Source organism: Heliangelus exortis, chromosome 1, assembly GCF_036169615.1.
Source record: "Heliangelus exortis chromosome 1, bHelExo1.hap1, whole genome shotgun sequence".
In the NCBI taxonomy this organism is placed as follows: domain Eukaryota; kingdom Metazoa; phylum Chordata; class Aves; order Apodiformes; family Trochilidae; genus Heliangelus; species Heliangelus exortis.
Window position 1 is genome coordinate 147,122,797 of NC_092422.1, and position 13,699 is coordinate 147,136,495.

General features: G+C 52.3%; 1 protein-coding gene across 3 annotated transcripts; it reads right to left on the reverse strand.

Annotated features, from left to right (window-relative positions):
• Positions 1–836: 836 nt before the first annotated feature.
• PMM1 (phosphomannomutase 1) lies at positions 837–9,948 on the reverse strand. 3 transcript variants are annotated; one of them, XM_071732196.1, is made up of 8 exons: positions 9,546–9,948; positions 9,269–9,386; positions 8,273–8,349; positions 7,986–8,077; positions 5,624–5,723; positions 4,862–4,937; positions 2,480–2,595; positions 837–1,705 (listed from the first exon to the last, which is right to left on the reverse strand). In XM_071732196.1, exons 1-8 carry the CDS (start codon positions 9,618–9,620, stop codon positions 1,583–1,585), a joined length of 777 nt encoding a protein of 258 aa, XP_071588297.1. In that variant the 5' UTR covers positions 9,621–9,948; the 3' UTR covers positions 837–1,582. The 3 variants fall into 3 exon arrangements, with proteins under 3 accessions (XP_071588297.1, XP_071588279.1, XP_071588288.1); XM_071732178.1 differs by lacking the exon at positions 9,269–9,386 and having other exon boundaries at positions 7,986–8,143; positions 9,546–9,881; XM_071732187.1 differs by lacking the exon at positions 9,269–9,386 and having other exon boundaries at positions 9,546–9,858.
• Between the last annotated feature and the right edge of the window lie 3,751 nt (positions 9,949–13,699).

Below are 13,699 nucleotides of genomic sequence, written 5' to 3' on the forward strand. Positions count from 1 at the left end.
GTGCTGGTAAAGCAGCGTCCCTGCTCCTGCATGTGCAGCCTGGCAGCAGTGCCAAGGTCCACTCAGGACTTTACCCGTGGCAATGGGACCCGTGGGAGCCCTGCCCTGTGTCTAAAAGCACCAATGCATCTCCCCTGAGGAACCTGGCCCCTTGGTTAAGTGGCAGTAGCCAGCTAAGAAACTTCTCTCTGCAGTCCAGCAGCTAGGTGGAAGATGGAGAGCAATGGCAAAGGAAGTGGGAACAGGAGAAAAAGGAGAAAGATTAGACCAAGAGATGGGGCAGGGCCACATCAGCAGGGATGTGCTAAGAAAGACTCAGAGGGACACCTAAGTGGGATTTTTGCAGGAACCTCTGGCACCCACCAGGTCCACAAACACCAGACCATGCGTGCAGGACATCTCCCTGGAGGTGATCCCGGAACTCCTCTTGATTACAGAGTTGTAACTAGCATTGCTGGTGTGGTCATACACCCCAGCAAAATGGCCAGGAATGAGGGGACAATGTGAGGGAGGAGATCAAGGTCCAAAGGAGAGATGTAATTTTGCAACGCATGAAAAACCAGGAAAAGAGGAACAGGATGACACGTGGTAGCTGCACTGAACTGGCATCCCGAAAGGTGAGCACATAAATCAAGTGTGTGGGATGAAATGTGGAGGAAAAGCAAGCTTGGAGAGCACTGTAGAGTGAGTACCTCTGTGGGCTTTAGAAACCAGGTCTGGGCTGTGTTTGCCCTCTCTGAAAATATCTCTAGCAGCATTAAGAAAATCTGAGTACTGAGAAGGAAGGGACATGTGGGGTCCTCCAGCCGTGGCAGGCATGATCTGACTCGACAACCTTTCTTTTTTTTTTGGGGGGGGAGGGGGATAAGCTAAAGAGGGAATCAGTTTCTTCACGCAACTGAGCAAACCTTAGAGTAGGAGTAGACTAATTTTAAAGATGTAATTCCCAGGTCATCTATAGGGACTGGCATGCTGTGGCACCAAGGTGAAGAACACGGTGATCCTCTCTCCCTTAGGATGCACAATGCTGCCTACACACCAGGGGTGCAGCTGCTCCTTCCTACCACGCTCTTGGAGCAAAGAGCCTTCCTGGTCTCTTGCTCTGAAGTAGCTCTGCTGAGAGTGCCCTGCAGCCTCAGCAGCCCCACCATCCCCAGCCAAGGGGCAAGTGAGAAAAGTGAGGCACATGTTTCGTCGTGCAGAAGTGTTACAAGGACTGGAGTGAAAAAGAAGAGGGGAGGGACATACACAGGACTGTGACCGGCCCTTTCCAATGCTTTCTGACCATAAAAACATCTGCATTGCTGCCCACCAGAGCATGAACTGTCTGGAGAGAAGCTTTGCCAGAGGTAAGGGGAGGGTCTGGTCCCAGGAGCCCCAGCTGTAGATGTGGAGTGCTGCAGAACTGCTCAGCAAAGGTCCTTTCCTGCACACCCACCAGCACTCCCGTGCCACCTCCTGACCAGCTCTGGAAAGCGTTTTTTTTTTCTGTCTACCCTGAGCAAATTCCTCAAATGAAGGTGCTTTTCCTGACGGAGGGGATAGAGGGTGGGGTCAGGGCAGGGCTGTGGGGACCTGGAAGTCAGCACTCATTTGCTCTCTCTGGAAAGAAGATTTCACGGCATCGCTGGACCGTGTCCTGGGGAGACTGAACACTGTGTCCCACCGTGCGGGGATCATCATAGATTTCATAATCGTTCCCTCCCTGCAGGGGAGAAGAAAATAGGGTAAATATTACCAGGGCTGGACAGCACATCATCATCCATTAATCTGCATCTTGGTCTGTCCTGTGAGGAGCTGGGGTGGGAGCCAGCGGCTAGGCTAGCAGGGATCTGCTGGGAAGAGGCTGTCAGGGTTTTGCTGGCCCAGGGAGACAGAAGAGGCTGGGCTGGGAGCCCTGCTCCCTCTCTCTTGCCTCTCCTCTTCAGTGCCAGGGGAGGAGCAGAAAGGATGGAGAAGATCCTAGAACAGCAAAGCTTGTCTAATAGATTGTGTTAACTCTTGTTCTGCCAATGGAGGGGATAGCAGAAGGTGGGGTGGGCCTGTTTGGGGGGGCAGAGGTTGCCATCATCTGGAAAGAGCCAACTGGATGTTCAAGCTGGTCTACAGCAACAAGGAAATATCATCCCCCACTGCTCAAAACGGAAGGCAAAGATGTTCCTGCTGTTGAGAAGTCCTCTCCTAAGTGATGGCGGATCATGTTTTGGGTCTTGTGGGCCCCAGGAGTGGCTGCCCCAATGCTGAGGGTGCTGAGGGATGAAAGTGACGCTAAGGTGAACCTGCTTGCCAGCACAGTGAATCCAGGGAGATTTCCCCATGACCCAGCAGTCCTGCTGCCATCACAAGACTACCTCAAATATGTGCTCCATTAGAGCATCTCTCCCCCTGAACCTGCTGGAGGTTTGTGTTGGGACCTGTGATGGAGCACTCCATGCAGGAGAGAAAGTGGCCCCATGTGGGGCAAGTGGGACATACTCACAGGGGTTGTCTCATTCCCAAAGAAGTGGATGGTGTCAAATCTCTCGTCGTCAAGTACGTTGAGACAGTATCGCTTGTCCCAGCCCTCTGGGAAGACATCAAAGCTGATCATGCCACCTGTCAGCAGAAGGGGGGGCATCAGGCAATGCTGGTGGGAGCCAGCAGGGTGTTCACCCACCATGGGACAGGCAGAAGGAGTGAGAAGGGATGGACATGTGCAGGGAGTCCCCCTGCAAACAGCAGCCAGGCACCAGCTCTGCTTTGGTGTGCATCTATGGCATGTGGCTAGGACAGTGGCAGATGCTGTTCCTATGGCAACAGGCTGGAGTGACATCAGCAAGGCTGGGGTGACATCAGCACAGCTCCCCTGGCTGCAGGCAGGCAGGCAGTAGCCAGTGGGCTGTAGTGGGAGATGCTGGGGTGGGAAGTCCCAAGAAATGTGTCTGCTGGGGGACATCCAGAGTCACACCTTGCAGATAGCATCAGCACCTTCTCTGTCCCAGCACAGCACAATGCCCCCAGAGACTGGCACAGGTCTTTTTCCTAGGCTCCTACATGGACTCTGAACATCTGGACATCAATGACCCTTTTGCAGTCACTGCTCTGACACTCCTTAACCCTACATGGACCAGGAGCTCCCAGCACCCTGCCCACACAAAGCAAACCCCACACACGGCACAGCTCAGGGATGTTCATTCCATGTCCTGATGGCATTCTCCTCTCTTCCCTGCCTGCCTGAGGTGCCCCCATTGATTTGGGATTCCCAAACCAAGCCTCCTTGGAGCCCGAGGAGCCAGGGATGAAGCCTGTGTGTCCAGCTCAGGGCAGAGGGTTCACTACCAGAATGGATGCCCCAGGCAGGGCACTTTGACAGGAACAGAAGCAATTACCCTATGAGCTCAGGACAGAAATGCCCCAGGCTGGCAGCAGGAGTCAGCACCACAGGAGGAGCATCAGAGCAACTTGGCTGCCTTCATTAAAATCCTCCTGAGTGTGTACCCAAAGCCCTTTACTAGTGAAAAATGATGCATTTTGCTGTGTTCTAGCTTTTTAAACAGAGCCAGGCAGCAAGAAAGAGCTCCTGATGTCAGCTGGAGAGGGTAGAAAAACAAAGGGAGAAGAGATGGTATGGAGGACAACCAGCACTGTCGCTCACCAAGACAGAGCACAGGTCTGGTGGGCTGCAGGGAGATCTCCCACCTCTGGGTTTGTGTCCTCCACAGCCTGGGACAAGGCACACAGAGACAGCTTGGCGCAAGAGTCCCATTTCTGCGTGTCCCTGGTTTTGGATGCCTGACCTGAGACACTCCACATTTTCTTTGTGGAGGAGCAGGGGGCCCACAGCTCCCCTTGCTTTTATGCTTTTATGCAATGGGCTCTTCATGGCGGCTTCCCAAAATCAGAGGAGAAAGGCACATTGTTTTGCTTTTGTCCCCCCTGCCTGAGTGGACAGAGCAGTGGGGACCTTGTCTTTCTCTGCTGTGACAAACAGCACGTACCAGTGCTGTGGGCTGCACAGGATGCCCCTGGAAGGACTCTGAAGGCAAGGGGAGGCTCCTAGGAGGAAAGCACGTGGAGAACCAGACCCTCGGTACTGACCCATGCTGGGTGCAAGAGTAGGGTCACCTGCCACCTCTCAACCTCATCATCCCCTTGCCCTTTGGCTCGACTGCCACACAACACTGTCTTATCTCACACATACCCTTCTGATCTGCAGAGCATCTTCTGAGGGTCTTCTTCCAGCCACAGCCCCACCAATTTTCCACACACCCTCATTTTTCTCCACATCCTGGACAGGCTCCCAGGCTTGCTCAAGCTTCTCCTTTGATTCCTCATCTTCAGTAAGCTGGCTTTAGGAGCCACCGCGAGAAGTGGCCCTGCAAAAGCCCATGGCATGGAGCTGCAACCTCCTTGCATTTCTGCATCTTTCTCCACTAAGATGTTTCCTTTGCAGCCAGCTCTCCCCCAAAAAACCCAGAGCTGAATGAGGGTCCCATTTCATTCCTGGAGAAGAGTGTGTGTGCCTGGAACTCTGCTGGCCACTCTTGCTGATGCTTGAGCCAGAACAGACCTTCTGGGCAAGGGTGGGCTTTCCAGAACTAACTGAAATTAAGTCATTGATAACATCTTGAAACAGAAACCTGGCTGGCTGACTCCCAAGGAGGCAAATTTGCAGCATGGTTTTTTCTCTGCTGTCACCCTGCCACAGATATGAACATGACATCCCTGCAGCTGCTTTCCAAGACTAGAAGCTCCTTGTGCTCTTCCAGGGGTCTCCATGCCTCTAGAGGGAACAGCCATGTTTCATGCTCTCCTTCCCAGCGTTTTATAGGAAAGACAATAAAGCAGTCAAGGCAAAGCCAGGGAAGCCCCCTCTGCTCACCTCGAGAGAAACGCAGGCCTTTGCCAGCAAACTCCCTCTGCAAGGCTGCCACAAACTTCTCCCGGATCCGCTCTTTCTGCAGAGGAGAAGGAGGAAAGGGAAGGAAAGAGGATTTGAATAACGAGATGTTGACAGAATCCACCGTAAGCTGGTGTCCACTGGGCAACTCTGGCTTATTGCTCTGCTCCCTTCCCACCTCCTTCAGTTTCCCAGAAGCCCAGTTCATATACCAAAGTCTCCAGCTTTGCTTAAAAAGTCTTGCAAAGCCTGACTGATCCTTTAACCCCAAGAAAGCTCCCCCAGGCAGCAACTGCTGTGAACACAAGCCAAACACTCCAGAGGTGTGCCCAGCAGATCCACCACAGCCCTCCCAGTCTGAAAAGCCCATTAGTTCCAGTTCTGTTGGGGCTGGGAGAGAGAAGGCAGCTGCTGGGCCATCTTTGCTTACTGTAGAAGAGGAAACACCCTGTTAAGTAAGTGCCTTATTCCCTGGGGATCTCCCACAGCACAAGGAATCTTGCTGGCCACTCCATTGCATTGGTGGTCTCCAATTAAGTCAAATTCATCCACTCCCCTGAGTCTCTCCTTGGGTTTTCTGACCCCCAGCCCTGTCTCCATTGTGCTGCATGTGCTGACCCGGTGCACAGCTCGGAGCTGGGCTCCTTTCTCCTCAGGGTGAAGGGAAGGAGGTCAGACCTGAGATCTGCAGTGGTCTGACCTCCAGCAAAGATCTGCAAATCAGCCAAAGTCTGGCCTGTCTACCTTGTCCAGCTCGGAGAACTCGATTCTCTCCTCTGGTGTGCAGCTTCGCCCGATGGGGGAGATGTTCAGCATCCCATTACGAAACTCTATGAAGGTTCCTCTGTGGGTGGGCAAGGGCACAAGGTTACCGAGGCAGGGAGAGAAAAACAGATCTTTCCAGGGGAACAGATGCTCAGTGAGGCATGCGGTCTCTGCAGGGATACGCAGGAGGAGAGAAGCTATGCCCGTTCATGGGTACCTCACACCAGCCAGAGACTAGGCATCAATAACTGCCTAAGGTCTCCAAGGAGATCACAGTTTTAAAAAAAGAAACTGTAAGAGAAGAGGAAGAAACAGTTCCTTTGCACCCTAGGGTCAGGCTGGAAGCAATGCGTTTAGGTGAGATAAGAAAAATATTCTAATATAATAACTGCAACAACAGCTATTGACTGGACTGGACCAACCTTCTGGCTAGCTTGTAGCATCTCCTCCACCCCTGAAGGCTTTTAAGGAACATTAGGTGGACTGGGTGAAGCTGACAGTACCTTAGGACAGTGGGATGGAACAGGTCAGGGTAACTTGCTGCTGATTTCCAGCAGCAGGCTGATCAGCAGTCAGGACCACCCTGTGGAACACAAATCAGGACTGCCTTGTAGAACTTGCAAGGCCTTTGTATCTTCTGTTTGACCCCTGCACCTTTGACTGCAACTCATTATCTAAGTCTGCACAGCCAGGACCCAGTTCCTGCTGCCACTCTCATCTTGCACAGGGATTGACGCTCTGCTGCTTCCTGAAGGGGGGTGGTTCAAAGTACTAATCCAGCAGAAAACTTCTCCCTTCTTTTTGCTGCAAACCCAGCCAGTTCTGTTTGCTTATCAATTTGTAACAGCTCACCAGGGGGTCAGAGGTCAGCACTGGTGGGGCAGAAAAAACAGGGGACAGCAGCCCTGGCAGTCTGCAACTCTAGTGGAAACCTAGCTGGAGAAGGGACCTCCCAGTCCAGCCAGCAAGCCCTGAGCTCATTAACCCTCTGATGTCCTGCTGCTCTTCTGTGATAGAGTGCTTACCATTCTGAGTTGGGGGAAAAACTTTCTACCTCCTGTCTGGTAACATAAGGAAGAACATCATGGGGAATGGACACAGAGGCAGCCGTTCTTGCAGCCTGCAAGCTGCATCTCTGCAGCACCAAGGCTTTGGTGAGTCATGGTCTAGGTCAAGACTTGGAGGATATGGGTTAAAGTCCTTGGTTTGCTACACATTCCATAAGCTTAAATCCACAGGGACGCTTGGGAGATGAAATTTTGCCAGGCTGTTGGGCAACCAGAGAGCAATGAGGCAACCAAACAGCCTTGGGGGGTTGTGTGTCTCAGCCCATGTTTTTGGGGATGTGTTCAGTTGGCAGTCCTGCTGCAAGGAGCTACCCTGGGCCCTCTCACTGGTCATCCTGTTGCCACGTGGTGACACATCCAGCAGCTATTCTGGATCACAGCTTAGTAACTTTTAACAGATTAATTTTGACCAGAGAGCTCGGGTAGGGTTCACCATGCAAACACAAGGGAAGAGCAGGAACAAACCAGCTGGGGTGAAGGCAGAGCCACTGCTGTCAGCAACATGCCTGGCTCATGCTGGTTTCAAGCATTTGTAAAACCATGGTCTAAGGGATGGTTTGACACTGCACCTAGGCTGGTTTAACTGCAGGCTGCCTCTGAAAGAGGTTCTTCTGCTCTGCCTTTCCACCTTCATGACATGTGTTCCCTCTCTCTTCTTTCTGTGGCAATAGGGTGAGCTGATCCAATGGGAAACTACCTTTTCCTTTCCTGGCAGTGTCCTAGTCTTCCTTCAGAGGAGGTGTGCCCAACCAACTCACAGCTGCTGAATCTCATGTGGGGAAGCAGACAGGAACACAGTTAGGGAAAGAGCAGGGCCAGCCCTATGAGCAGTGATGCTGAGCAACACCCAGTTAGAAACAGTGTGAAACTGTGTGCTCAAGGCACTGCACTTTCTAACTTAAGAGCCATTGTTTGTCTGTTTGGAAACTCATAGGACCAGAGATGCCTGATGCCCTGACCAGTAACAAGCTGGTACCATTGTCCTAAATGAGATGCATGCAGAGGATGTACCCTGCTCTCTAGGGAAAAAAATCCAAGGGGCAAAGGAACAGGCATAACACTAAAAAATAGTTCAGACTCTCCAGAACAAATATCCACCTCTGTTATTTGCCCACAGTGCCCAGCTTGCTGGGACAGTAATCCTACACAGGACTAAGATAAAACCTGGATCAAGATAAGGTCAGTGGCTCATCTGTTCTTAGGAGAGCCCTGGAGCTCAGAGATCCCTAGAAATCAGGGATATGACTGTCATTTGCACAGGCTTGGGACTTTACCGTTTCTTGGGCAGCTTCAGAAGTGCCATGTAGTTGAGACAGAAGTTGATAAGATCCTGCAGCAGCTCTTCCCCTAAGTGGTCCTGAATGGCCTGCAGGAGGAGAAGGGAGAGTGAAGAAAATGCCTGACCTCCTTGGAGCCCACCTGAAGACATAACCTGGAGGAGAGGCACATTTGGGTCTGGCATTTGGGGAGGATGGCCATTTGCCCAGGGCCAGGTGCTGCTCCCCACAGCACCCAGAGCATGGGAAAGGAGAGGCATGGCTGTAGGGAGAGCTGGACCTACCTGCTTGGAGATCAGCTGCCCATTCTTGTACTGCACTGTGCCATTCTCTGCAAAGACGTAGTCAAACTTGTCGATGACTGAGGGGGGAGGAAGTAAAAGAGTAAACATGAGTACTGCCTGGGAAAAGGGGCCAAAAGGTCTGGGCTCAGGATGGAGTGAGCCATCCTCCCAGATCCTTAGTACTGTGCTTTCCACCTCCCCTGTACTCCACAGAGCGCCACTGATCCTCCCTGCTCTCTGCAAAGTGGTCAAGCAGATTATCTTCTGCTCACAGGTGGGGAGCTGACGCACGCAAGGAGGGGGGGAAATGACCTGATCGAGGTCACGGACTGAAATCAGTGGCGGGACAAAGATAAGGGCTCCAAAATGTCAGGCTTTCAACCACGTGCGTGCTACCCTGCTCTCTCTCTCCTCCCTCCCCACTGCCAGGGTGCTGGGGCCATGATGCGAGTGGTTACCTAACTGCAGCTTCTCCACAGCCCGGACACACCGCGTTGCCAACTCAGCAGCCAGCCCTATAGCCGGGAATTCCTCGGCTTCCCTCAGCTAAGGGGGCAGAGCTGGGAGCCCAGCGGCGCTTGGCATCCATGCCGGATAGGGAAAACACGGCGGAGGCAACGGGGGCAGCCCCCTCGCCCTCCCGCTCCTTCCTCTACCTCCGTGTCCCTGTCTCGAACATGATCAGAACCACCCCGTTCCTGTAGACCCCACCACGGAGCAGCAGGGGGGCTGCGAAATTTGCCCTCGCCTGCTGTGGGGTGAAAGGGAGGAGCTGTCAGAGCCCAGATAAAGCTCTCAGGAACCAAACGCTGGAGCCGGCAGCGTGGGCTGGATGGAGCATCCCTGCCTGCTCTCCGCAGAGGGAGAAGGGGCCGAACCCGGGCTGGCCCAGCTGCCCCAAGGGCAGGCTGAGGGGGGTGTGTGGGTCAGCTTTAGGACACAGGGAGCCTCGCCAGGGAGGATTGTAGGGGGCAACCCTCGTCACCCGCACCTCACCTTCATCCCCTTCCCCCAGCTGCTCGGCTATTTTGGCGTAGTCGGAGCCTCCCACCACGCCGATGTGCACCCTCTCCCGCAGCTCCCTCAGGAACGCGTCCACCTCCGGCTCGATTTTCTGGAGGAGGGGGAGGAAGAAGCAGCGCTTGAAGCCGGCAGCCGGGGGGTGGTGTGTGGACGGACGGCACACACGGGCTCCGCCATGCTGACCTTACCCCCCTTCCCCTACACGCACACCCCCTCCATGCCTGTCCCCCCACACCCTCTGCTTCGCTACCTGCCGAGCCGGAGTCAGGGTCCCGTCCACATCGAAGAGGCAGAGCACCCGACCCCGTCCGGACGCCGCCGCCATCCTCACCGCCGCCTCGGCCGCTGTGAGAGGGAGGCGGGACTGCGGCGGGGTTTGATGGCGGCCGCACCGCCCTCCCCGCACGTTCGTGCGGCGGCTGCCCGGGGAGGGCGATGCGGCCTGGTGAGGTTTTTTGGATGTTTGGGTCAGGTGTATTCCTGCGCTGCTGCAAGGCAGCAGTGCCACCTCGGGGCATTTCCCAGAATAGGGAAGCCTGCTAAAATCAGCCTTCACACTCCTACCTGTTATGTGTGGGGTTTATGCTACCAGGAAAGCTTTCCGAAACTTGAACTCCCTGCTGTGCTTTCCCCGGTTTATTTGTCAGGCTGCTTCAGCAACTCGGATCGAGTCGGAACACCTCTTGCCGAGCGCCAGCTGAGAGGTGGACTCATGCAACCTGTGTGAAGTCCAAGAAGCGCAAAGTTCTGTGCCCTGGGTCAGGCCAATCCCAAACACAAACACAGGTTGGATGGAGGCTCGGTTTAAAACCACTCTGACGAGAAAGACTTGGGGGTGATGGTTGACAAGAAGCTCAGCAGAAGCCAACCATACCCTAGGCTGCATCAGGAGAAACATGGGACTCCAATGGGATGAGCTTCAACAAGGCCAAGTGCCGGGTCCTGCACTTTGGCCACAACAACCCCATGCAGCGCTACAGACTGGGGACAGAGTGGTTGGAGAGCAGCCAGGCAGAAAGGGACCTGGGAGTCTGGATTGACAGGAAGCTGAACATGAGCCAGCAGTGTGCCCAGGTGGCCAAGAAGGCCAATGGCATCCTGGCCTGTATCAGGAACAGCGTGGCCAGCAGGTCCAAGGAGGTGATTCTGCCCCTGTACTCAGCCCTGGTGAGGCCACACCTTGAGTACTGTGTTCAGTTCTGGGCCCCTCAGTTCAAGAAGGATATTGAGGTCCTCGAACAGGTCCAAAGGAGGGCAACCAAGCTGGTGAAGGGACTCGAACACAGATCCTATGAGGAGAGGCTGAGGGAGCTGGGGCTGTTCAGCCTGAAGAAGAGGAGGCTCAGGGGAGACCTCATTGCTCTCTACAACTCCCTGAAAGGAGGGTGTAGCCAGGGGGGGGTTGGTCTCTTTTCCCAGGCAACTCTCAGCAAGACAAGAGGGCATGGTCTTAAATTGTGCCGGGGGAAGTTCAGATTGGATATTAGAAAGAATTTTTTCACAGAAAGGGTGATCAGACATTGGAACGGGCTGCCTGGGGAGGTGGTGGACTCTTCGTCCCTGGAGACATTTAAAAAGCGACTCGATATGGCACTCAGTGCCATGGTCTAGTGACTGTGGCGGTAGTTGTTCAAGGGTTGGACTCGATGATCTCTGAGGTCCCTTCCAACCCAGCCTATTCTATGATTCTATGATTCTATGGCCAGCATGGTCAAGGCAGGTGATTCTCCCTCTTGACTTGGCTCTTGTGAGACCCCACCTGGAGTACTGTGTCCAGTTCTGGAGCCCCCAAGTGTCAGAAGGACATAGAGCTCTTGGAGTAAGTCCAGAGGAGGGCCATGAAGGTGATCAGAGGGCTGGAGCACCCCTCCTGTGAAGACAGGCTGAAAAAGTTGGGGCTGTTCAGCCTAGAGAAGCCTTCAGGGAGATCTTACAGAAGCATTCCAGTACCTGAGGGTGGACTAAAAGAAAGCTGGAGAGGGACCTTTTACATGGGCATGTAATGGTAAGACAAGGGGCGATGGCTTTAAACTAGAAGAGGGTAGGATTTAGGCCAGATAGTAGGAAGAAATGCTTTCTTGTGAGGGTGGTAAGACACTGGAACAGGTTGCCCCAAGGAAGCTGTGGCTGCCTCCTTCCTATAAAAGTTCAAGGCCAGGTTGGATGAGGCTTCAAGCAACCTGATCTAGTGGGAGGTGTCCCTGCCCATGGCTGGGGGCTTGGAACTAGATGGTCTTTAAAGTCCCTTCCAATCCAAATCATTCTATCATGATTCTGTGATGATGACTTGTACCATCTTGGTTTCCACAAGAGGTACAAGTTGACCTTTGGGTGAAGTCTGTGGCTGTGTACATGGCTTGTCCCTTCAACTGTGTTAGCTCTAGAGACATGGCTGCTGTGTCTGTTCTGGTCATTTCATACTTTACACTTACACCATTCTTGGTATGTTCCCTTGACTGCCACATAGGCAGCAGCTGTCCTCATGAATAAACTCTGTTAATAGTAGCAAGGGCAAGTACTTTGTTAGAAATTTACAAAGTAGATGGCTGTGAGTGCTGGGTTACAACATACAGTCTAGGTCTGCCTTTAAAGGCAAAGTTTTCCTTTTATATACATTTCCAGGAACTTTATTTGGGGCTAGCACTGGTACTTGACAGCTAACCAGCACCCCATCTGAATAACATAGCCCAACACAATTAATACAATTATGAATATTTTTTAAAGCCCCTTTCTGCTGCAAGGCCTCTTCCATATTACACCGATACAAACTGTTACACCAACAGCAAATTGTGTAGTTTATCATTTGGATGCCACTGATAAGCATTCAGAAGGCTGAACCATGCAGAAATTGTTTCTTCCCCAGAGCCAGACACTCCCTCTGCTCCCTAATAGCCCATCCTGTCTCTGCAGGTGGCACGATGGGCAGTTCAGTGCTACATAACCCTTGATAATATCCCCTCTGCAGCCCCAGAGGAAACCAGGCATGAACTCTGCTTTGTAAGGCTGCTTTTTTTCTTTTGAAAGTAGTAGCATCAAGACGCAAAAGCTTAAGAGTCTTTTCCTATGTTTAAATCCTGTTAGGCCTCTTCTTCAGCCAACGACATTGAACATTTCATCCCTGCACACCTAGATGAGCAAGGGCTGCACAAACCTGTGCTCACAGAACACCTACTGTTGTGTCTTCATTCACCTCATCTAAGCTGTGTCAAGCCTCGGGAGTGTGATCTTGCTAAGATACCATGGTGTTTACAGATTAATACATTTCCCAAACTTAAACAAGAATATTGCCTGTGACCAGTTCCAGGGAAGGGCAGCAGCCACTGCTACAGTAGCAGTAGCTGGCACATTCTGGGACCAGGATGAAGAGGATGATTTCAGCACAGCTGCATTTGCTGGGCAGCTATGCAGACACATACAGTCAAACAGGAAAACTTGCTGTATTTCTTTTTATTGTAATAGAAAAAAATGAAAAAAACCCACAAATAAATCAAACCATCACTTTCTGCCTAAAGACGTTATTAACATTTTTTAAATGGCACAGGGGAAATCCAGCAATACAAGACAGAATGGGAAGTTTGGGCAAAATGGTTCTGCTCCCTTTCAGGAGTTCAGTTTCCCTACTCCTTTGTCCATCAGTTGGCTGAAATTTCTCAGCTATGTACACTTACACACACTTCTTTGTCCAGTTTATATTCCTACAAGCAGGTATGACTTGGTGGAATGCTGGGGGGCACAGTTCTGCAATTTGCACCTAATCACCTTCGGAGAAAATGGGTTTTCTAAGGGGCCTACAAGGTACAGGAGCCTCCTTACCCAGTAAGATTAAGCAAACAGGATTCCCTCCTACAGTTCTTTTGCCATGCAGCTGAGTAGGTCCTGAGCCCAGGAGACCCTCTAGGAGCATCTTGGCTATTGCAAACAGTATCTGGCCTAGTGAAATTTTACCCAGTGACCTTGAAGTAGCAGCATTATCTCCGCAAATAGTCTGCTCAGGAGAGGAAACGACAGATTGCAAAATGCATGGAACTAACATCTTCCTCTTCTTTCCTGCTTCCTGAAAAGAAACAAGGCTCAGGATCTCTGGAGTGGACATACAGGGGACAGCCCCATTGTGCAAGAGCTTGGGGCAGAAACTGTGGCACCAGTGCTTCCACCACAGGCAGCTGTATCTGAAGGGAAAGTTTGCTGAAAGGAAAGCTCCCACAGCTGTACTGCTTGCAGGTGACAAACAAGCACACCTGTATGTGGGCTCCACTGTATCCAGCTTAAGTATACCTGTTCAACTGAGGAAGCTCCAAAATCTCTAACATGCTACACGTTTTGTGGCACAGTCACGTGTGTGTATTAAGATAAGATACTGGTTACTCTTGACAGAATGAAGTACGGGAAAAGGATGGGAAGGAT

Bases quoted from the DNA above. Each gene is read 5' to 3' on its own strand.
- PMM1 (XM_071732178.1), bottom strand. From the start codon at position 9,813: ATGCCCCGAGGTGGCACTGCTGCCTTGCAGCAGCGCAGGAATACACCT. The intron at 8,144-8,272 runs GTAGGTCCAGCT...CCTCTCCTCCAG, and splicing joins GGCAGCTGATCTCCAAGCAG to GTTATGTCTTCAGGTGGGCT. The intron at 1,706-2,479 runs GTGAGTATGTCC...TCTCCCCTGCAG, and splicing joins TTGGGAATGAGACAACCCCT to GGAGGGAACGATTATGAAAT.